This window comes from Chrysemys picta, chromosome 5 (genome assembly GCF_011386835.1).
Source record: "Chrysemys picta bellii isolate R12L10 chromosome 5, ASM1138683v2, whole genome shotgun sequence".
Taxonomy (NCBI): domain Eukaryota; kingdom Metazoa; phylum Chordata; order Testudines; family Emydidae; genus Chrysemys; species Chrysemys picta.
Window position 1 is genome coordinate 140,661,693 of NC_088795.1, and position 24,916 is coordinate 140,686,608.

At 39.5% G+C, this 24,916-nt stretch overlaps 1 protein-coding gene across 48 annotated transcripts in view; it reads right to left on the reverse strand.

Annotated features, from left to right (window-relative positions):
- Positions 1-24,916, reverse strand: part of ZNF638 (zinc finger protein 638) — a 70,705-nt gene that overhangs the window by 34,872 nt on the left and 10,917 nt on the right. For 30 of the 48 annotated variants that reach the window (XM_065597350.1, XM_065597348.1, XM_065597338.1 and 27 more), the window contains 11 exons: positions 22,675-24,301; positions 13,385-13,446; positions 13,004-13,042; positions 9,356-9,669; positions 7,246-7,595; positions 5,834-5,980; positions 5,232-5,363; positions 4,849-4,907; positions 4,617-4,678; positions 3,987-4,037; positions 2,943-3,005 (listed from right to left, as the gene is read on the reverse strand). In XM_065597350.1, coding sequence (XP_065453422.1) covers positions 2,943-3,005; positions 3,987-4,037; positions 4,617-4,678; positions 4,849-4,907; positions 5,232-5,363; positions 5,834-5,980; positions 7,246-7,595; positions 9,356-9,669; positions 13,004-13,042; positions 13,385-13,446; positions 22,675-24,099 — 2,704 coding nt within the window. In that variant the 5' untranslated portion in view covers positions 24,100-24,301. Of the gene's footprint in view, positions 1-2,942; positions 3,006-3,986; positions 4,038-4,616; positions 4,679-4,848; positions 4,908-5,231; positions 5,364-5,833; positions 5,981-7,245; positions 7,596-9,355; positions 9,670-13,003; positions 13,043-13,384; positions 13,447-21,093; positions 21,115-22,674; positions 24,302-24,916 lie in introns of all 48 variants that reach the window. The other 18 variants (XM_042855647.2, XM_065597351.1, XM_065597337.1 and 15 more) reach the window with 2 other exon arrangements.

Sequence of the window (24,916 nt, forward strand, 5' to 3'; positions counted from 1 at the left end):
TTCCTGGTGCAAGTGCTGGAGGAACCAACTAGGGGCAGAGCTTTTCTTGACCTGCTGCTCACAAACAGGGAAGAATTAGTAGGGGAAGATAAAGTGGATGGGAACCTGGGAAGCAGTGACCATGAGATGGTCGAGTTCAGGATCCTGACACAAGGAAGAAAGGAGAGCAGCAGAATACGGACCTTGGACTTCAGAAAAGCAGACTTTGACTCCCTCCGGGAACAGATGGGCAGGATCCCCTGGGAGAATAACATGAAGGGCAAAGGGGTCCAGGAGAGCTGGCAGTATTTTAAAGAATCCTTATTGAGGTTGCAGGAACAAACCATCCCGATGTGTAGAAAGAATAGTAAATATGGCAGGCGACCAGCTTGGCTAAACAGTGAAATCCTTGCTGATCTTAAACGCAAAAAAGAAGCTTACAAGAAGTGGAAGACTGGACAAATGACCAGGGAGGAGTATAAAAATATTGCTCAGGCATGCAGGAATGAAATCAGGAAGGCCAAATCCCACTTGGAGTTGCAGTTAGCAAGAGATGTTAAGAGTAACAAGAAGGGTTTCTTCAGGTATGTTAGCAACAAGAAGGAAGTCAAGGAAAGTGTGGGCCCCTTACTGAATAAGGGAGGCAACCTAGTGACCGAGGATGTGGAAAAAGCTAATGTACTCAATGATTTTTTTGCCTCTGTCTTCACGAACAGAGTCAGCTCCCAGACTGCTGCACTGGGCAGCACAATATGGGGAGAAGGTGACCAGCCCTCTGTGGAGAAAGAAGTGTTTCGGGACTATTTAGAAAAACTGGACGTGCACAAGTCCATGGGGCCGGATGTGCTGCATCCGAGGGTGCTAAAGGAGTTGGCGGATGAGATTGCAGAGCTATTAGCCATTATTTTTGAAAACTCATGGCGATCGGGGGAGGTCCCAGATGACTGGGAAAAGGCTAATGTAGTGCTCATCTTTAAAAAAGGGAAGAAGGAGGATCCGGGGAACTACAGGCCAGTCAGCCTCACCTCAGTCCCTGGAAAAATCATGGAGCAGGTCCTCAAGGAATCAATTCTGAAACACTTAGAGGAAATGAAAGTGATCAGGAACAGTCAGCATGGATTCACGAAGGGGAAGTCGTGCCTGACTAACGTAATTGCCTTCTATGATGAGATAACTGGCTCTGTGGATGAGGGGAAAGCAGTGGATGTGTTATTCCTTGACTTTAGCAAAGCTTTTCATATGGTCTCCCACAGTATTCTTGCCGCCAAGTTAAAGAAGTATGGGCTGGATGAATGGACAGTAAGGTGGATAGAAAGCTGGCTAGATCGTCGGGCTCAACAGGTAGTCATCAATGGCTCCACGTCTAGTTGGCAGCCGGTTTCAAGCGGAGTGCCCCAAGGGTCGGTCCTGGGGCCGGTTTTGTTTAATATCTTTATTAATGATCTGGAGGATGGTGTGGACTGCACTCTCAGCAAGTTTGCAGATGACACTAAACTAGGAGGCGTGGTAGATACACTAGAGGGTAGGGATCGGATACAGAGGGACCTACACAAATTAGAGGACTGGGCCAAAAAAAACCTGAGGTTCAACAAGGACAAGTGCAGAGTCCTGCACTTAGGATGGAAGAATCCCATGCACTGCTACAGACTAGGGACCGAATGGCTAGGTAGCAGTTCTGCAGAAAAGGACCTAGGGGTCACAGTGGACGAGAAGCTGGATATGAGTCAACAGTGTGCTCTTGTTGCCAAGAAGGCTAACTGCATTTTGGGCTGTATAAGTAGGGGCATTGCCAGCAGATCGAGGAACGTGATCGTTCCCCTTTATTCGACATTGGTGAGGCCTCATCTGGAATACTGTGTCCAGTTTTGGGCCCCACACTACAAGAAGGATGTGGAAAAATTGGAAAGAGTCCAGCGGAGGGCAACAAAAATGATTAGGGGTCTGGAGCACATGACTTATGAGGAGAGGCTGAGGGAGCTGGGATTGTTTAGTCTCCAGAAGAGAAGAATGAGGGGGGGATTTGATAGCAGCCTTCAACTACCTGAAGGGGGGTTCCAAAGAGGATGGAGCTCGGCTGTTCTCAGTGGTGGCAGATGACAGAACAAGGAGCAATGGTCTCAAGTTGCAGTGGGGGAGGTCCAGGTTGGATATTAGGAAACACTATTTCACTAGGTGGGTGGTGAAGCACTGGAATGCGTTACCTAGGGAGGTGGTGGAGTCTCCTTCCTTGGAGGTTTTTAAGGCCCGGCTTGACAAAGCCCTGGCTAGGATGATTTAGTTGGGAATTGGTCCTGCTTTGAGCAGGGGGTTGGACTAGATGACCTCTTGAGGTCCCTTCCAACCCTGATATTCTATGATTCTATAAAGGCAATTTGATAAGCATGCTCTTCCATTAATTATAGGCACTTTATACAGAAATATGCCAATTCCTGGCAGTGAGGGATGCTACTCTTGCCTCAGTTCAGTATCAGAACCTAGAATTTTAGGTGTCTATTCTTCTCAAATAAGCACAGTTGGTGATGAGAAGATGAGACTCCTTAGAACAGTGTTTCCCAAACTGGGGGAGGGGTGGGGCGGGGCGGCAGCAGAATGCCCTAGACCAATCTGAGGAAATGAGGGTCAAAAAGAGCTCTGGGAGCTCAATGAGCTTTCATGGGTAAAAAAACACTTCTTCAGATGCATCTGAAGTGGTTTCAGGTTGCATCTGAATAAGTGTTTTTTTACCCACAAAAGCTTATGCCCAAATAAATCTGTTAGTCTTTAAGTTGCCACCCGACTCCTCTTTGTTTTTGTGGATACAGACTAACACGGCTACCCCCCTGATACTTGACATCTATTACAATGGCGACTCCAGGGCGAAAAAAGCTGGGACTCTGCCTTAGAACCTGAAGCACTTCCGTTTTAGAAGGAAAACAATTTCTGCATGTTTTCATTGAAAGAGTGAAAATTCTCATTTGCCTTACCTGAAGTTTTCTTCGTTTTACTATCTGTTTGCACCGCCGGTTTCTTTGTTACTTCATGTTTACCTAAGTAAAATAATTGTAACTTAAGAACTCAATACAAACAGGGGTGCTGGAACTGGGCCTAGCTTGAAGTAGTAACAACCACCAAATACATAGTTTCTGCTTTCAGCACCAGCGCTATAAAAACTGTTCCAGCACCCTTGAATATAAGTGGATATTATTACACCAATTTCAATCCTAAAGGAATCCCAAACACACTACAAAATGGTATACAATTCATAGGAATCACTTCATCCATGACTGAAATGCAACCAGCTCTGGAGTAAAAAGAGGCAGCTATTTAACAGTGCACAGCAACACAACAACAGAGACAAGAAGTGGGCAAGAACAACAACAGTAACCGCAGAGGGAGTTAGACAAGTAAAATACAAATTAGGCTAGGACACTGAGGTTTTGTTCTTACAAAAAGTGTATTTTTTAATGACCACAAGTAATCTGAACCTCAATTTTACACCTTATCTGAAGAAACAGACACTAAGGCTTGGTCTACACTACCCACCCTAATTCGAACTAAGGTACGCAACTTCGGCTACGTGAATAACGTAGCTGAAGTCGAAGTACCTTAGTTCGAACTTACCTTGGTCCACACTCGGCAGGTAGGCTCCCCCGTCGACTCCGCGGTACTCCTCTCGCCGAGCTGGAGTACCGCAGTCGACGGCGAGCACTTCTGGGTTCGACTTATCGCGTCCAGACTAGACACGATAAGTCGAACCCAGAAGTTCGATTTCCAGCCGTCAAACTAGCGGGTAAGTGTAGCTAAGGCCTAAGGCACTGGATTCAATAATGACACAAGGAGAGTTCCACCAACTGAATCAACAGCAACATGTATATTTAAACACCTGACTGGTTTCCCATCCAAATACTGACTTGTCCTAATCCTGTTTACAGTTGCTTGTGAAAGCTAATGGAATAACAGTACATGGCGGCAGGGCTGTTTAGTTACTTTCAAATGTATATTAAAAAAAAAAAAAATCTAAAACCTACCAGCAAGTTTAACTGCTTTTGTTGTGGTTTGTCCGGCTTTTGTTAATTTTCCTGAAGTAACAAGAAAAATGTGTCATTACAAATCCTAAATCAGAAGACTGTTTTGCTTTAAAAACATAAAGCCTGGTGGCAAAAAATTATAAAGCCCTATTTTAGCAATGGTCTTCAATCTTTCAGTAGGGTGTTAGACCACTGATCGATCAAATGGAGCCTGCACTGGGATCTAGAAGGGAGCATAAGGCACTTGCTGCAGTGCCTCCTGACAGCTGAATAACTGAGCAGCACTGGTCTGGACCTTGGAGGCAGCTGTGTTTATGGGGCTGATCCATAGCCTATTAAAGTTAATAGAAAAAAACCCATTGATTTTATAGGACCATAAATACCATACTCACCTTTTACAGATAAAAGCATACAACTTGTGATCAACCTATTGGAGCACAGGAGTTAGGGATTTATTTTCTTAAGGAGTGTTTGGTTGCATTAAGAGAGGAAATTTCAAGGAGAAACCAATTGTTTTCTAGCCCCCTTCCTGGGCCTGCTTTCAGTCACAACCAGAGTTAGTAAAAGTAAACCCAGACTAGCCAAGGAGGAAAGGGAGAGATTATCAGAGAAAGAGTGACTAGAACTCACCTGCAGAAGCAGCTGTAGTAACAGATTTAGTCTTCTTAGTGGTAGTACTGTTTCCATCTTTTCTAACATGCGAAAGAAACAGGATCAGAGATGACAGGTGGATTTCATAAGTTTTTAAAAAACAATTTCACAGATGTGAAAACATTAGAAAGAAAATGGATTTCCACCCATTACTATTTTCAAGAATTACTAGCAAAGGTGGTACTTACCATGCATGCATGTCAACACTTACTTTGTACTCAATGCAGCTTTCTTTACATTCGGTGGAGCCTTCTTTAGGCTTACTTTGACCTGTAATTTATAGAAAGAATATGAAGTAAAACTTTACTGTGTTCTCTACATCTTGTTTCTATAGACTACATCTTCTATGGCTCTCCAAAAAAATAATTACATTTATCCAAATATATACATCTTCTGTCCATAAGCAAGCAAAGAAATGCAAGAGCTGGAATCAGATACATTTATATTTGTTTTAGACTACTGTTCCTCCATAGGTGGAGATCCATACCAATCTTAATTCCCCAAAGAAACCTGTAGCTTTAATCATTCATTTTCTAAAGCTAACTTAAGAAGCCAACAACAAAACATTACCCTATTCTCCAATATCCTGCTTACCTGGCCAGGAGGTGCTTTTGGTTTTTCTGCTACGCTTATTTTCACACGCTTCCCATTTACCAGCACTGGCACTGTCTCACCATACTTCACAGCTGCTATCACTGCCTCTTTGTAGTTCATTTCTAGGAAGGCCTAAAATAAATTGCAAGTTTGTTTTGAATTATATGCCATACAGTTGAACACTAAAACCAAATTATATTTTGTTTCAGGAGATCTGTTCACACCATGTGACCGTGAAGGAATATATACACACAAGTCGGAAATTTATTGAAAAAAACTGGAATACAGTTTTACAGGAAGCAACTTTTAAAACATATCAAATATCTAGATGATTCAACAATTCTCAGCTCAGAAAACAACTAAGGCTTATTTTGACATTGACAGAGCTAATGGTGCCTGTTCTTGCAAGACGACCTATGGCATCTTTAATGGCTGAAACAAGCTCGGTGGCCTTAGATTATAAGCACTTTGGCACTGAGAATTGACAGGTTTCAATTGTTTGGCTTTCCTCCCCACAAAGTTCATAGCCATGTGCATTTAAGACACTATAAGTATGGCATATAGATGCCACATATCAATGGGCACCTTAGAATATAGCTTACCTCATTTCTAGAGCGAAGCACCAGGAGGTCACTAACTTTACCAAATGGCTGAACAATTTTTTTAATATCTTGATCTGAAAAGCCATCATCCGGCAAATCCGATATATGGAGAACTGTGCCACAACTCAAAAGCTTCTCTCTCAACAGCTGTAAATAACAACCAACAATTTTCTAAGCCACACACATTAAAAGAAAAAAAGCTTTGAATGAAAATCATTGCAAGTTTAAAAACAGACTGGTAAGTTAACTTTTGGCAGTTTTGATTAATACTAGGATAGACTGCAAACCTGTCCTCCCTTATTTCATAAGTATGTCTAAAAGTTTTTAACTTATTTGTAAAATATGATGTGGGACCACAGTATAATGTAACTGTAATATTATTATCTACTTTGAATATTAGGGCTATTAGTTTTTAAAAAGTGTTATAAAGTTTTAAAATCCTTTTAAGTTGTTTAGTCTTGTGATGCATAAGGTGCTTCACAGGTTCACAAATATTACCAATGTCATTTAGTTTCATTTGGATATCGTCTATTTAATTTACATTTATCCTATTTAGAAAGATATAATGTTCTCTTTGCTGTACACTTTGATGATGGAAAATCACCTGCTTCTAGCAGCATGATTGGTTGCATCCATCAAAACTAAACAGTGGTAAATAAGAATAAAAAAATATTCTGCAGACACCACCCACTTGTTTATGGATGGCTTAAGGTGCCTATCAACAAATTTATGAGAACAGAGGTCATGTCATTAAATTATTCAGCTGGGACCCAGGAGATCTGGGCTCAATTCCTATCTTTACCATAGGATTCCCATGTGTAAGGGCAAATAATCTAATCTCTCAGTGCCTCAGCTCCTTATCTGTAAAACTGAGATAGTACTACTTTGTCTGTCTTGTCTATTTAGGTTGTAAGTTGCTCTGGACAAGGTCTCGCTCTTAGATTGTGTATATACAAGTGCTTAGCACAATGGGGTCCCTCAGTTGGGGCCTCTAAAAACTAATGTAATACACATTATTAATAAATACATAAATGAATAAGGACTACGGAATAGACAGTATTAAAACAAGTACCACAGAAATGCACATTAATTGGTCAATACTGCATTGCTCTTATTTCTAAGACCAGAAAAGTGAATTCATGCTTAGAATGCTGTCAAAGTCAGAGGTCAGAATGACCTATACGCATCTCCTGAATAATTTTCAACTTTGAACATATCGTGTTGCAATACTGCTTATCAGACTTACTAGCAAGTAGTAAACTGCTACATTTAGACTACAATTTCTACTATACAAAGCCAGCTAACCAGCTGTTTAAAGGGAATAGTTACAACTTTTTCCAAATGATCTCCCTCAAGATGAGATGTATTAACCAAATTCTCAAAACCACAATGGAAAATACAAAAACACTGACTCTGTTATAAGGAGCGGGCCGAGGAACATTGGTTTCCTTTGCAGCTTTCCCATCAAAATTCATCTCTTTCTTTTCTTGCACACCAGCAATTTCAGATTTCATTTTAGAAGCAGCCGAGCCAGGCACAGATGATAAATCTTTCTTCAAAGTCTTGTGATGACCTGTAGCACTTAGTGGCTTTTTCATAGATCCATGCATCTTCCCTACCCCTGAAATCCCTTGTGCAGGTGATGCTTTTCCTATCCCGGAGGACCCTTGTCCAGCTGCTTGAAGTGATTTCTGTTTATTGAACTCTGCAACGAAACTGGCTCCCAAACTTTTTACTACAGCCTCCAAGGCTGCCTTTTTGTCTGAGGAAAAGAAAAACAGTTTTTCTATAATACATTGTTTATCAGTTTCCCAAGCAGGATTGGTGCTGTAAGAAACTGCAGATTTATCTAAACAAATCTGATAATTTGCAAAAGTGCAAAGGAAAATTATGAAAAAAGGTGAAAAGACAGAAAGGAACCTAGTATTTTTAACCAAGTTTGTTTTCCTTTTATCATTGTATATAATTAAAACTGTAGCAAAAACAAAACTTTACTTGTTACCATGAACATTGCCTGTTTTCTTTCAGCAATACATTCATAGCCCGGACAAAGGAAGCAGACAACAGTCAGTTTCCATTCCTAAATGTGTGCAGTAGTACAAAGCTGCAACGTTTGGATTACAAACACCGCAGAGGAATTTTTCAATACCCAAACACTGTTTTAATTGGAACTTAAAAAAAATTAACACAACAACAACATTTTTGTGTAAACAAGGCTGAAGTTTTGGGCCTCAATCACCCCAACCGCAGGGTATATCCCCTTGGCAAGCATAACTCCATTTTCATAACTAAGTCACACGCACAGTTGCCCAAAAGAATATGAACTTTTAAGAGCTGCACACACTTTCAAACTGGGTGAAACGGAGTGAGGGGCAGAGAAGAGGAAGAGAATCAAAAGTGTCCATGGGTACTTTGTATTTCTAAAATCTTCCCAGCTAGCATCCTAGAATTTTTTTTTAATCCCATCCTGCTCATCATTCCTCAAGCCACCTTTTAAGAGACACTTTCAAGTGTGAAAGAATTAGTAGAGATTTTAATATAGCTTTCTCTGCTCCTCCTCCCCCTGCACTACACTACCTCCAGCCCTCTGCTCTATTTATTGCCCTTGCCATGCATCCTCCTGTTCCTCTTTCCTCTCTTCTATACTGCAGTTGCCAGAGCAGCTTTGCAATTATTACGCTGGGGGAGGGAGGGTTCTTAAACTGCTCTCTGCTCCAATCTCGCCTCATTGATCCAAGAGCTAAGCAGGGGTACAATTAACATTCTCTCAGCAAGCAATGTAATCCCTTCTCCCCACTACTGACACGGCTAGAAGGCAGGCCTCAGATCTTGCAGATGAAATGAGGAGTGAGGAACCCGATACCCTTCATAGAATCTGCAATGGTTGATAATGTCACCAAAAGCTACAATGATACAGGGATGACATTCCACACTGTTTTAGGTGTTGCTGAGATTTGAGGGGGGGGGGAAAAACCCACACACCACAAACTTTTGCAGGAGAAAAAGAAAGCTGAAGTATGGAATTGTTAAAACATGGTTCAGTTCTCATGGCTCAGGAGACACCATCAGCTTACAAAACATAATTGTCTGAAAATTTACCACTTCTATTATTAACACCTATCAAGAAAAAGGGAAAGAAAAAAAAAAACACCTTTCTCCAGCATTGTTCCAGGCACTTGACAGCAGTTAGTGAATGGTGAGTTTCACTATTTCCATTATATAATCAAATTGGCAGGTGGGCTCGAGGACAAGTAAAGTTGTGGGGAGGGATAGCTCAGTGGTTTGAGCATTGGCCTGCTAAATCCAGGGTTGTGAGCTCAATCCTTGAGGGTGCCACTTAGGGATCTGGGGCAAAATCAGTACTTGGTACTGCTAGTGAAGGCAGGGGGCTGGACTCGATGACCTTTCAAGGTCCCTTCCAGTTCTAGGAGATATCCTATCCTATCTCCAAAGTTTCTGAAAACTACCAAAGTTTCAGTCTGATAGCTTGCCCTTTAATTTCTGTAATATCCATCTCCTTACCTGGAGATCTAGTTGTCCTCCTTGATGCCCATTCATTGCTAGCAGATCTTTGGGGTCGTGGACTACACCTCAGAGGATTTCTAGATCGTTGTGGTGACCTAGACCTGTGTCTAGGGCTAGGACGACGCATCTGCCGTGGACTTCGACTTCTTGGTCTTGCTAGCCTGAAACGGCCAGGGCTCCTGGATCGGGATCGAGATCGGGACCGGCGAAGAATGTGGCCAGAGCCTGATCCTCTTGAATGCCTAGGACCAGGACTAGCAGAGTTGGAACGTCTCTTTGGGGTCTGATTTTCTTTTCTCTCGCCTTCATTTCTGTGAAACAAAGGTAGATGACCAGCTTACCCAAAGTAGTTCCTTATCTAATTTGAAAAGGATCAATTCAATTTAAACAGTCTGTTGAAACAACTTGTGAAAATAAAACTAAAACTGGAGATAAAAGTAAGTGTGCTTCAAACTCCAGTAACACAAGTTCCTTAATGGAATTTAAGTACCGGGAATTGAGTTGAAGAGAGGTGACTAGGATAGAGGTGACAACATTTGAAGGGAGAAGGAGAGGAAACTAAAAAGATAACCCCAAGGTTTTGAGCATAAGAGACAGGGAGGATGGTGGTGCTGTCAACAACAGAAATAGGAGGAGAAGAGGGTTCATCAGAAAAAAGAATTAATTATGTTTTGACTAAGTTGAAATTGAGTTTCGTGATGGGCAATATAGGACAATAACCCTGCAAAACAGTCAGATACATGGGAATAAACAAAGACAACATGCCAGGATTGAAGTAAATATTAGACAGCTGCAAATAGATGTTACCTAAATTTGGGTGAACTGATGCAGACGGCAAAGTACAAAGTATACAGGGATGACATTACAGAAAAACAGAGCCCTGAGGGCCAGGGGGAGAAGAGGGATCACCTTAGGAGACAATGAAAGCAGTCAGAGGTAGGAGAATTTTGATAGGCCAGGCCACAAAAGCCAAGGAAGAACAGGATGTCCAGGAGAGACTGAGTGACTAAAAACTGCAAGGTGACTGAAGATTCATAGAGGTTCTAAGACCAGAAGGGACCATAAAAATCTAGTCTGACTTCCTGCATAACACAAGCAATAGAATTTTATCAGTAACTCCTATATCAAGCCTATCAGAAACAGATGAGAAAGCAGCAAATGCAAAATGTGAGGACAGGAATAGTGGGAAGACAGTGCAGTGGGAGAGAAAGGTAAAAGAGCTGTCTGCAGTATGAGGCTGTATATTAAATTTCATCTTAGTGGAATCTGAAATTAGAGAAAGGCAACCTGTAAAATCTTATTACTCATATCTCCATTAAAAAACGTTTTTATATTACATAGACTAATCACAGTAGTTAAGTAGAATCATAACACCGCCCTGTGGATGGAAGATCCAGTAACTACTGCTGAACTGGGAACAATGCACAAGTAATACATCAGAAAACAGCCAGCAGCTCTGGGTCTGACTGACGCCTCTCAACAAAAATAAAACCTTGCACACCTTTAAGCCTATTAGCTCCCTCACCCCAAAGATTGCTATCTAATGTTTGACGCGTTCCTAGAGGTAGGAACCTTTTCTTTCGCTTCGTTCTGTACTGCACTGAGCATGTCAGCACTCCAAAACAATCATTAGCAACAACAAAAACATGCACTTGAAGTTTTAACATAAAATTCTCCCTTCATTCAATGTTTCAAAACTTAGTCAGCCATATGTATTCTCAGACAAAATCATTAATACATTTTAAAAGGTGCCTGTGCACTAGATCTGTTCCCAGTAATTTGTGTGTTCATATTTTCAGCCTTTTAACAAGGAGCTTCCCAAGAGAGATAGAATCATAGAAATATAGGGCTGGAAGGGACTTCAAGAGGTCCTCAAGTCCAGCTCTCTGGGCTGATACTGCACCTAGTAAACCTAGACCATCCCTGATAGGGGGTTTATCCAATCTGTTCTTAAAAACCTCCAATCATAGGGATTCTACAACCTCCTTTGGAAGCCTAATCTAGAGTTTAACTACTCTTACCATTAGAAAGGTTTTCCTAATATCTAACCTAAATCTCACTTGCCACAGATTAAGCTTATTACCACTGTCCTACCTTCAGTGGACATGAGAGCAAATGATCAGTCCTCTTTATAACAGCTCAACATATTTGAAGACAGTTTTCAGATTCCCCCTCAGCCTTCTTTTCTCAAGAATGCCCAATTTTTTTAACCTTCCCTCACAGGTGAGGACCTTTTATCATTTGTTGCTCTCCTCTAACCTCTCTGCAATTTATCCACATCTTTCCTAAAGTGTTACCCCAGAACGGGATACAGTGCTCCAGCTGAGGCCTCACCCGTGCCAAGCAGAGCTGGACAATTATCTCCCATGTGTTGCATACAAACACTCCTGCTAATATATCCCAGAACAATATTTACCTTTTTCACAAATGCACCACATTGTTGCCTCATATTCAATTTGTGATTAACTATAACCCCCAGCTCCTTATTTCTATTTTGTATTTGTGCATTTGATTTTTCCATCTTAAGTCAAGTACTTTGCACCTGTCTTTGAGTTTCACCTTGCTGAATTCAGATAAATTCTCCCAAGTGTCAAAGTCATTTTGAATTCTAATCCTGTCCTCCAAAGTGCTTGGAACCTTTCCAGCTTGGTGTTATCCACAAATTTTATAAGCATACTCTCCATTCCACTATCCAAGTCATTAATGAAAATACTGAATAGTACCAGACCCAGGACTGACCTCTGTGGTACCCCACTAGATACATCCTCCTAGCTTGACAGCGAACCATTGATAATTACTCTTTGATTATGGTCTTTCAACCAGATGGGTACCCGTCACATAGTAATTTCATCTAGACCACATTTCCCTAATTTGCTTATAAGAATGTCATGTGGAACTATGCCAAAAGCCTTACTAAAATTAACATATCACATCTATTGTTTCTTCCCTATCCCCTAGACCAGTAACCCTGTCAAAGACAGATATCTAAGATTTCATGATCACTTTCATGCAAATTGCAACAGGCTGACTTCAGGAAACAGAAAATTATCCATCTCTTTCCTGATTTATACACAAGAGAAGCTAAAAATACACACACAATTCTGAATAACAGAATATTCTGATTGTGCTGAAATATAAATAGAATTAAGCGAACAAGAAAAGTAGAGACTGCAGTCTGTTTTCAAATAAAGTTGTTTCAAAATTCACGTATGCATAGATCTTAAAGGTCAGAAGAGACCATTAGATCATCTAGTCTGACTTTCCATATAACACAGGCCATAGATAATGGTGACATACTATCTACTGAGCCCAGTAATTTGTGCTTGACTAAAGGATATCTGCCAGAAAGGCATCTAATCTTGAGCAAGACAGTACTGCTCTCCATGCTTTTCCAGAGACTGTTCACTCAGCCTTGTACTTTTCTCTGAAAGAGGAACCCCAACAGTTTAGTACTGCTGTTGTGTAGAGAACCTATGATCAAGTATAGGAAACCTTCATTTAACATAATTGTACAATAAAAACATAAGAGCACCATAGCTATTACTTACAAGCAGCAAACTAGGTAAAGGAAAAGTAAATCATTATTGAATTCATTTCTTATTGTTGGAGTAATTGAAAATTGCCTTATTTCTCAAAGGCAGTTACCTCTTCGAAGAATGGACCTCAGGATTCCAATCAGGATACCTGTTTTAAAAATAAAATAGTTAATGCAACAAGTTGAACTTGCAACCTGAACTACTCTGAGATTTCCAAATACGTTCCTAACTTATTTACACTGCAATAGGTTATGCAGCTCAAGTCCTGGGGCAGCAACAACTGTAAGTATATAATGTTAACTTAAACTCTATCATAATTACCCAAAACAAATAAGGATGATCGATACATACAGGGCTAGTTAAAGAAATATGACAGTGATATGCTATACCATATGACTACTATAAAAAGCAACAGATCCAGACTAACACGGCTACCCCTCTGATACATATGACTACTGTACAAACGTACACACAAACAGAAATCCCTTACTGTTGACGTAACTGACGGCAGCTCTCAATGTGGGCAGGATTATTCTGATGCTGAATCCAATCCTGTTGGAGAAAAAGATATTCACAGAAGTTTGATTAATGTATAAATGCCAAAATTTGTACAAAATTAATATAAAGCAAATTTTTCTATTGTGTCTTCCATCATTGGCAAAATTTTAGTCATCAAAAAATCTGATGTTTAGTTCAACTCTCTCATCTTAAAATGGCTACATTTTATACTAAATAAAAAACCACTAATATCACATTAAATTTGTTAACGCACACACATACAAATGAAGTCTTTAGCAGGAGTTACATAGAAACAATTCATTACATTAAACGAATCAGCAATTTATTTGCTTCAAAAGAGTGAGTTGTTTCAGTCATCATTACTTCAACTCCATCCTTAGAGGTTTTTAAGGTCAAGCTTGACAAAGCCCTGGCTGGGATGATTTAGTTGGGGTTGGTCCTGCTTTGAGCAGGGGGTTGGACTAGATGACCTCCTAAGGTCTCTTCCAACCCTAATCTTCTATGATAACTCAAAAAAACCTTTAACAGCCAGTTATATACAAGACTATTAGCTATCATCTAAAAAAATTTAGAATTTAATGTGTTACGTTGAGAAAATCTGACAAACTAAGAAACTGTATAATTTCAGCAAACACAGATGTGCAATTTTAAGATGTTAGATATCAAAAGCTAAGTCATTAAGACTTATGCCATTATAAATGCTTCAAAAACTCAAGATCAGAATTTTAAAATGTTCATCCTTACTTATGCATTAAAATATATGGTAAACAAAAAGTTTATTTTAAACTTTTATTTTATGTCAGTTAATTCACGTGGAGATGAAGCATTTTTTACCACGTATAAACACTGAAATATTTTTTATTTATATTTGGGAACATTTGGCTGGAAATTAATAGCTGCGACACTATAGCCTAAAGGACCAATGTAAGGCCTCACACCTGCATGTGCTTAAAGTTAAGACCATACATGAGTAGACCAAATGAGACTAATTAAGATGTGCAAGACTGGGGCAAAAAACATTATTGCCTAATCTACACTAGCAAACTGACCTACCTTTTGCTGAAAATTATTGGTACCAATGGTCAGTTTGCCAGTACAGACGGGCCCAAACTTGTAAAGTACTGAGTGTTCTCAAATCCCAATGAAAGTTTCCCTAAAGCCAATTTCCATTCCATTTTAATAATGGTTTAAAAACAGATATTATATATTGCAACTAAATATGTAAACTTTTATAAAATAGCAAAATTCTAACGTAAAACCAGTTTTGCAACAGGATGAAAACCAGTTTTAAAATAAATTAAATTGAAGTCCCATGCTACCAAAGCCACAAGTGTTCCTTGTTGCAAGAACACAGTTACTGGTAAAAGTATATTATTTTTCCAAACACATTTCAGAGTTTATACAGTATATTTAAAAAAAAATCATGTGTGAAATTTTAGAATACTGTCCTGTCTCCTGCCACATACCAGCAGAAGTTATCATGATAGTGCAGAGAAACATTTGTAATGGCTTTTTTCTTTTAAAGCCACAAAAAGGGAAATTCAACTAACCCTGTCCTCAACTAGATCTCTCCATTTAAGTACCACAGCAAGTTCGGTACAAAACAGCACCTCACTGCTCAGCACTACCCACATACCAAAACAAAAGCATGAGTTACAAACTAAAAAAAAAACAGAAAATTCAGGTGTTGAAAGTTTATTTTTATTTAAGTCTGTAAAACAAAGTTAACCAAATAAAACTTCCTATAGGTTTTTTTAAAACCAGTCTCAGAGGGGTTGTGAGGATTCATTACTAGTGTTTGTAAAACATTCTGAAGATTCAAAGTGCACAGTATTACTAATACTTTACTATTAAAATGTCCTTAATTAATATTAACACTTGTTTTGACAAAATATATTAAGAACTTTTATTTTTATTCTTTTAAAAGAGGACTCCTCTTGAGATTGTTTTGCTTCAGGAACAAAAATATTGCAGACTCTGAGACACTACCACTGCCATAGCTGACTGCAGAGCTGTATGCATAGCAAAGAACACTTAAAGATTGCAACTTGCAATAAAATACAAATAAATTTTCAGAAAAACTATTTCTCCCAAATATCAGCATCCATTTTTCCTATTCTTAGAATAAACTGTACCTAGGTTTAACACTTGTAGCTAAAAAAACTGGAGATTAAATTGATTAATCTGTGGAAAGAAAGGGAAAACAATTAACCCACCCATCTTCTTTCTGGCCCCAAATTAGAAAAATCACCACTCATTTTTAGGGAGGGGTGTAAAGAGGCCATTTTGTTTCCAAGTCTCTTTTTAGCTAGCAATCCACCTAGCATTAACCAGAATGGCAGACAAAGTGATTCCAGACATTCTCCTCCCTTACAAATATGCTAATCATTTGCTCTGAATCTTAATTTCCCCAATTCCCTCTTGTATTTCATATCATCATCATTTCCAGTGTATTCCTTCCAATTTCCAATCTGATTGCCTAATCCCCAAGACTATCCCTCTCCCACCCTGCTATACAAGGATTTTCTTTCTGAAAAAGGTATGGCCCAAGATCCCTCTATAGCATGGTAAGTGTTCCTCTTTCAGTCAGTCAAGCCTCATCTACATTAGCATCACACCTGTGCTCTTGTGCATGCCAGTTCTGCTGCAGAATGTTACGTAGAAGAGCTAGGAATAAAGATGAATAGAATCATATTTTGTCCTGTGAACTAAGTAATGTATGCAGAAGCATACACATAGTTCTCTATTTTCACATGTTTCAGATTGAATTTAAAATCCAAGAAGTTTCAACCCAAATAGATTTAAAACAAAGGTTAAAACACCTAAAATAAAATAACTAAAACATTGTTGCCCAATTATAATATCCAATGAACACGTAACAAATTCATTCAACACAAATTACAAACTAATCTCATTCTAAAAATAGTGAGGATACGGACACTTTTAAAGCTATAATGTATTTTACTGTACAATTTACCTAGAACTGTGATGTTAAGTCATGAAGGAAGTTACATTTCCTGGATATATTCACTAAATGAGTTAGAACAATCCTGGTTATTTTATTTGTTGCACAACAGGAGGCTTTTCCCTTTCTTAAAAAAGCTTGCTTATTTTGAAAGAAGAAAATAACCACCCCACCCCACCCCCAAAAAACACTGACAGATAATCAGAAGAATTGCCATTCCATTTTTTTCTCTAACAGAAAAATAGTTTCCACCTGAAACAAAAGGCTGTAAAACAAAAAAAAAATGGAAGTATTGAGTGAACAGACAGGATTCACAATAAAACAAGTCATCAATGATGAAACTGGCTTTAATTTTTGGCTGGCAAAAAAATAATTCAGAACTCCAACTTGACTGCAAGACTTTTACACCAAACAGCATTCAGCGCAGCAACCTCGGTCAGAACCACAAAAAGGAACAAAGGCTTGGAGGTGAAAAACAATAGGCATGCAATCAACTTATTTGGGCCACTCAGAAGTTCAAATCTTTATTCCTTCTCTAACCTCAAGGAGCCTATCAGGTTCATCATGTGCTGTGAAACTGACCAATCCCATAAGATAAAGCAAGGTTTGGTTGAGTCAATACTTAGACCACACATGGACAGAAAGATACCACCTCAAGTTGTGCTGGTGGCACTCTTCTCTGTTGTCAGAAAACAACCAATACCCAATACCCCAGCATGGTAACTTTGTGATGCTGCTGGTGCCATCTTCATAGAACCAAGGCATTGATCACTTGTAATTAGAGAACCGATGGCCAGTTTTTGTAGCAACAGTAATTTTAACCCCAGTGGTCCTCGCCAAACTCCACTATGTGTAATTACATTATTCCTCAAATTCCTTCTACAATTTGAAATGGCTATGCTATTCTTCACTTTCTGTTCTAAACTATGGTAAGGTTGTTATGCACTATTAAACTGCTGCATTCCACTCCAGAAATGGCTGCATTTCAATGGTGGCAGGAATGATAATACATATCCCTTACAAGGAAGTTGTGAGGTTTAATGTTGGTAAACGCTATGAGGTCTTAAATAACTGTGCCATACAGATGCAAAATACTATAATCTTTCAGTTTTGTAGAGCTATTGCAATAGAGAGGCATTAAAAAACTAATTTCAGATTAAAATGTTGTATTGTATCAAAGAGACAGAATGCTAAACTTCAGAATACTGTGAACATCAGGACCACCTTCAGCTGTGATCAGACCTCACAAGTTAAGCAGGGGTATGTAACTGCAGGAACACCCACAGGGAAAAGCCTAGGATGGTTCAGGTAATAGCATTAGCACTTTTCCCCTCAACCATAATTGAACCAGTGCTCCACATAGTGGTGGAAGAGCCAGGCTGAGAGATGGCTTCTTTCAGATGAGACAAACAGAAGGTGTTGGTCTTTGGAAATCCAATGGCACTTTCCCCAATAGCAGTAGTTAACCCTAAAGCCATTGCAGAGAAACAAACATTTTTTGCATCTGTCTCCATGGCTCAGGATGTGAGGGAGATTCCCAAACCTGAGCCATTCTTTTTAGGTGATAAATCTGAGGAACTGTCCCAGATTGAGGTGTTATTAGAGGTGGTTTGGGAACAAACTGATAAACAGTAATAAGTAACCAGGTGATATTCACCCAACAGTTCTGAAGGAACTCAAATGTGAAATTGCAGAACTACTAAATGTAGCTTGTAACCTATCATTTAAATCAGCTTCTGTACCAAATGACTGGAAGATAGCTCATGTGATGCCAATTTTTAAAAAGGGCTCCAGAGGTTATCCCGGCTGTTGTCAGTAGCTACCGGTGTGGTGCTCTGCTCTTGTTCGATGATAACAGTCGGCTGTGTGCTGCCCCAGCTCGGCGCAGATAGGTGACACAGCAAACCCTGAGAGAACCCCCAAAGACTACAGACTCTAGTAAGGTCAGAAGGAACCCGAGCCAGGTTTATTGTCAAATGAAGCACAGTAATAGTTTCCTGTAGACTCTACAAGACATACTACGAATTTGTGCCCCCTGGCAATGGACACAGTTCAGTCAGTGGCGGGACTTTCCACTGCCCCCTAGGCCAGACAAAGATACGCACTCCAAGGCCTACTTTTATAGAGTTACAGGACAGATTACTCATCCCTACTGACCCTTGGCTCATTAGGGTGCTGGCTCCTCCTTTGATCATGTTGTTTCAAACAGATCTATCCATCATGTTGTCCTTTTGACCCTGTCTTTAAGATGCACCTGTCTGTTCCTTGTTATCTCTGTAGAGTGTTCTGATGCCATCTTGACACAAGTTCCTCTTATTAGCACTCATGTGTGGATGCACCTGCTTCTAGCAACCCTCTTCTCGACAACTTCTGTGAGTGGGGCCTGCCTCTGGCTCACATCCCAGCTTTTGCTTAGCAATGCCTGGAAGTACTTTGGTTCAGTCTTCAGGCCTCAGACTGGGTCTCTGACACAAGAGTTTATGTTTCAGGGCCTCATCTTACTACACCGGCACTTACAGGCCGGTAAGCCTGACTTCAGTACCAGGCAAACTGGTTGAAACTATAGTAAAGACCAAAATTGTCAGACACCTAGATGAACATAATTTGTTGGGGAAGAGTCAACATTGTTTTTGTAAAGGGAAATCATGCCTCACCAATCTACTAGAATTCTTTGAGGGGGTCAACAAGCATGTGAACAAGGGGGATCCAGTAGATATCGTGTACTTAGATTTTCAGAAAGCCTTTGACAAGGTCCCTCACCAAAGGCTCTTAAGCAAAGTAAGCTGTCATGGGATAAGAGGGAAGGTCCTCTCATAGATTGGTAACTGGTTAAAAGATAGGAAACAAAGGGTAGGAATAAATGGTCAGTTTTCAGAATGGAGAGAGGTAAATTGTGGTGTCCCCCAGGGGTCTGTCCTGGGACCGGTCCTATTCAACATATTCATAAATGATCTGGAAAAAGCGGTAAACAGTGAGGTGGCAAAATTTGCAGATGATACAAAACAACTCAAGATAGTTAAGTCCCAAGCAGACTGCAAAGAGCTACAAAAGGATCTCACAAAACTGGGTGACTGGGCAACAAAATGGCAGATGAAATTCAATGTTGATCAATGCAAAGTAATGCACATTGGAAAACATAATCCCAACTCTACATTTAAAATGATGGGATCTAAATTAGCTGTTACCCCTCAAGAAAGAGATCTTGGAGTCATAGTGGATCGCTCTCTGAAAACATACACTCAATGTGCAGCGGCGTCAAAAAAGCAAACAGAATGTTGGGCATCATCAAGAAAGGGATCCTAGATAATAAGTCAGAAAATATCATACTGCCTCTATAGAAATCCATGGTACGCTCACATCTTGAATACTGCGTGCAGATGTGGTTACCCCAACTCAAAAAAAATATATTGGAATTGGGAAAGGTTCAGAAAAGGGAAATAAAAATGACTGGGGTATGGAACGGCTGCCATATGAGGAGAGATTAATAAGACTGGGACTTTTCAGCTTGGAAAAGAGGACTAAGGGGGGGGGGGGGAATATGACTGAAGTTTATAAAATCATGACTGGTGTGGAGAAAGTAAATAAGGAAATGTTATTTACTCCTCCTCATAACACAAGAACTAGGGATCACCAAGTGAAATTAATAGGCAGCAGGTTTAAAACAAACAAAAGAAAGTATTTTTTCACACAATGCACAGTCAACCTGTGGAACTCTTTGCCAGAGGATGTTGTGAAGGCCAAGACTATAACAGGGTTAAAAAAAACTAGATAAATTCATGGAGGACAGGGCCATCAATGGCTATTAGCTAGGATGGGCAGGGATGGTGTCCCTAACCTCTGTTTGCCAGAAGCTGGGAATGGGCAACAGGGGATGGATCACTTGATGATTACCTGTTCTGTTCATTCCCTCTGGGGCACCTGGCATTGGCCACTGTTGGAAGACAGGATACTGGGCTAGATGGACCTTTGGTCTAATCCAGTATGGCCGTTCCTACATTCTTAGATCCTGGCCAAATTGTGCTTCCTCAACATAATCTGTTACCTCAGCTACATAAGTTATTCTTCAGTTCCTGTCCAAGATCATGCGTAAGGTTACTACTGCTGGTGATACAGTGGCTGCCACACCAAACTCCAAAAGGTAACTAAGTTTCAGTGGGGAGAAAAAACAGACTCCTATGTATATTTAAGTTTATAATTCTGTATAATACTGGCAGCTGCTTTACGTAGCATCCTTTGCAAACAATCACCACTAATAATTTGAACTTGAGAGTCAGCTGTCTTCCTAGCAAAATGAAACTAGTCTGCATCCTCTTTGACATATATTTCCCAACTTCAGAAGAAGCTGAGGTGATGGGGGTTTTCCCCACTTTGCCATTTCTCTCATCCTGTTCATAGTTCATTATATATCTTTATTTGTTATCACTGCTTGCTTGCCTTTCTTCTTTTAGACTGTCTCAAGCTTTTCCTATTTGCCATTTTATAAAGTCACAGTTTGCACCTTGGAGAGTCTGAATCAATTGCTCTGCAAAGTTGTAGCATACCCAAGCTAACAAAAAGATTAAAAAAAATTTAACCTAAAAGCAAAACATCTGAAGATCCAGTTCTACCTTCAGGTACAAAAAAAAAAAAACTTTCAATCATATACTTGTCTTTTCAGCATAACATTTATCATGAGTTCAAAGAGGACAATAAGATGGATGCATAGAAATCTTTACCTTGAAATCTTTCAATTGTAACTGAAATACAAAAAAACAGATGTTTTACTTGAAAAAACCAACTAGAAAGCTGAAACCAAAAGTACTGTTTGGATTCATGAACTTTTTGGAATACATATGTACAGAGTGTTAACGAACTTTTGTTGAAAGAAAGATCTTCGTTCTTTGCTTTTAAAATCTGATTCCTTCCCACCCTTTGTACCTTTGTTTTTCAAAAAAGGCTATTCAAGAATATCCTGGTTGTTTTGCAACATTTTCTTCTAAGCCACATTAATGAATTCCTGTGAAAAATTCTCAACTGTCCACACAGCAGCAACACACATACATTAAATAAGGTTGCAGAATATTCAGGTTAAAAGAACTGCATCTCCGGTCAATACTTGCAGTATAAATATTTTCTTGAATTTAAAAGGGACAAGTGAGCTAGATACTGAGTAGTTCACATCCAAGAGAATCAGCTACATAAGTTACTTTAGAAAAGAAAATCACTAATTACGAACCCAAATTTGTTACTACATTCAGCATTAAGTAACATTCTATTTTAATCAGAACCCCAATTTCTTTTTTTTAAGTTTTAACAATTTAACAGAATAAAAACCTATACATACTAAAACTAGAAGCACTGAAGCCCATTAAAAAAAGGGTATTTAAAATACAGTTGTACTTCTACAAGTACAGAAGCTTCTCTTTATTGTCCTCAACCACATTTAGTCCTCTTTAAAACAAGGCAGTAGTAATGCACCAGGAAATTCTGTGGAAGCTTTTCCCAGGTTTTGCAAACTTTTGGTAACACAGTTTAGGCATATTTAAATATATGAAAACCATGCTGAATTCTTTTGCAAATAGTTTTAAATAAAAAAAAATCACCCTTTTTAAAAAAAAAGTTATTTCCAACATCCTGTCATTTACTCCCCAAGGTCTTCTCCTCCTAGAATGATCTTCTCCTTTCCCCATACTCCCAAACTCTTTGAAGATTTTAAACACTGAAATGGTCTTTCGGTTTCAGAATTGAGACCCCAGTTAGATAAATGAAAGCAGTTAACACCTCTCAGAGCTACTCTTCAGTCTCTGGTAAGACCATCTTGCACCAATTCACATTCAGAGTGATATCTTTGCCACCACTCAGACTGCTTTTTTTTTTTTTTTTTAAATGATTGGGGGGCGGGGGGAGAGACAACATGGAAATCTATCCTAAAACTGCTGTTGTATGGAAATTGCTGTGTGTTTTTCTAGTGGCCTAGTTATGAGGTGTTAATGAAGAGAACTGTTAAATATTATATTTGGCAGAGAAATTAAAAAGCCAGTGCAAAAAGACCTAAGAGCCTTAATATTGATGTAAAGAACATTTGTGTGCCTATACAGTCGTAAGAGCAACAGGCTAGCCAGTAAAGTTATAGAGGTGTCTGCCAGTATTAATATTTCTAATCTTTTAAAACCCACAGATCAGGAATCATACTGGAGCACAATATGCACAAGCTTCCACAAGTTATCTAATGCATAGTAAAAACTAATGAATAAGATAACATGTAACCATATGTTGGATACAACAAGTTTATACAGTAATCTTTGAAAAACACTCACCTTCATATGAGTGCATTCCATGTTACACAGAGAACACATATGTGGAAATATCCTTGGAGATGTAGCATAGTAGTCATTCATCATAGATGGAGTAGGAAGTCTCTTTACCTTCTGGGCAGCAGCCTGTGAAAACACTGGAAGCCAAGAGGCTTTCACAATTCCAAAAGGAGACTTAATAGGAGCTTCAACTTGTGTCTGGAAGTTCTTCTGACCTGAGCCAATCTGTGCATTAGACTGATTAGTCCCAGATTCATGCTGAATCCTTTCATGATGTCTTACAGCTGCAAGAAGTTCAGCTGAAAAGGGTGGATGGCTGATAGGTGGCATCACAGGTTGGGCCATAGGTGGCTGGGTCAAAGACTGCTGGACAATAGGCGTCATCACAGATTGGGGCATAGGCGGCATAACAGGCGGCATCATAGGCGGCATCCCAGGCTGGCTCATAGGTGGCATCATAGGCGGCATCCCAGGCTGGCTCATAGGTGGCATCATAGGCGGCGGCATCCCAGGCTGGCTCATAGGTTTCACCATTGGGAGTCCTGTAGGTGTCATACATAGCCCTGGCACCTTGCCTGCAGCATCAACTGGAAAAAATGACTGAGTATTGGATGAATCACTATGGAAACCCATCTGTTTCATTAATTCCTCAACTCGAAACATCGGGTTACATGTTACATTGGATGGTGGAACTGAAATAGTTTGCTGCGGTTGAAATTCTTTCCTGTTCTCTTCAGCTGGTTCTTCAGGATTGTATACACGCACCTCAAGAGGATCTTCAGTGTATCCATACCTGCTTGTGTGCCCATAATCAATCACTTTGCTCTTAACAGTTGAACCACCCGTTCCACCAACTGTTTCTTTTTCTCTGCTCTGAGAATGTAAATTGGGTAACTGATGACCCATTTTGCGCATTCGTATATCCCTCAAAATTAGTGGCATGTTTTCAGGCGTTAACTGATCATCTGGGTAGCGACTGAGTTCCTCCAGATCTTCATTAGATAATCCAAAACTTGCTAAAATACTTGATGCACTCTCTGTTGTATAACGGCTCTGGACATTCGTATTCTGCTCTGTGATCCGGGTTGACACGGGGTGCTTTCGGCTTGTGTTTCCAGTTGGACATGGATTGTTATCCCAACGTGAAGTACGAACCTTTTCCTTTTGCTCTTCCTGTAAGTTTGCCATCTCCTTTGCTTGCCTTGGATCGGTTCTGTGTTGAGTTACCTGAACATTAGTTCTTCGTGATCCTGTCCGCTGTAAATTTTCATGTCCTCCAAATCTTTGTGAAATTCCTTGAGGTGTTCCAGGTGCAGGCTTTCTTTGAAGACCTGGTATGCCACCTCCCCTAAAAGCTCCTGGAGGTTTTGAGCCAGATGGGTTAGGTGCTCTTGGCCTCTGATGCAAGTTTCCTCTGGGATTAAACATGGCGATTTTCAGGAATGCCTGATTTAACAAAGTATAAGGTGGTGTAGAATTGTTTGAAGCAGCTGATGTCAACTGCTGAAGAGCCAACTGAGTCTTAATTTGAGCAAGCTGTAAAGGAGGAGGGCCCAACAGAAGTGGACTTACAATGCCAAGGTTCAGGGAATTCACAAATGGTGCGAAACTTTCCAAGAACAACACAAAGCTGAAAGTTAAAACACAAATATTGTATTATTTTCTTTTCAACTACTTTGTGCAATGGATTCCACAATGCAAGCAAAACATTTTTTAAAAGTCATGAAGCAGTATTTTAATGTCATAGTTTAAAATAAATATATATATATATATATATATATATACACACACACACACACAGTAGAAGGTAGAGTTTTGTGAACAACAAAGTCAAATCTCTTGCTGTAAGAATTCTCATCTATTCCACCGGGCAATTTGTAGTTAAGTGTATTTTGCCAAACACCCATGATTATTATGTTTTAGATGAGACAGAAAGACATCCAGCTGTTGTCTTCTCCTCAGCAGCATCTTCTGAACAATGAGTTTTAGATCTTCAAAGAAACCTCTTCAAAGCCACTGTAAATTACTTCACAAAATAGTATAAGCAAATTTTAAAATCCTTTACAAAACACAGGAAAATGTATGTTACATCCAAATATATTCTATTAAGAAAATAATTACAAAACTACTGGAAAGAAACATAATTGTAAATGAGAACCTTATTTATGTAGGGTACATTTTTTTTTAAAACAATGTGATCAATTCACCCATGAAGTTATAATGCTCTTATCTGGGACTAGTTTCA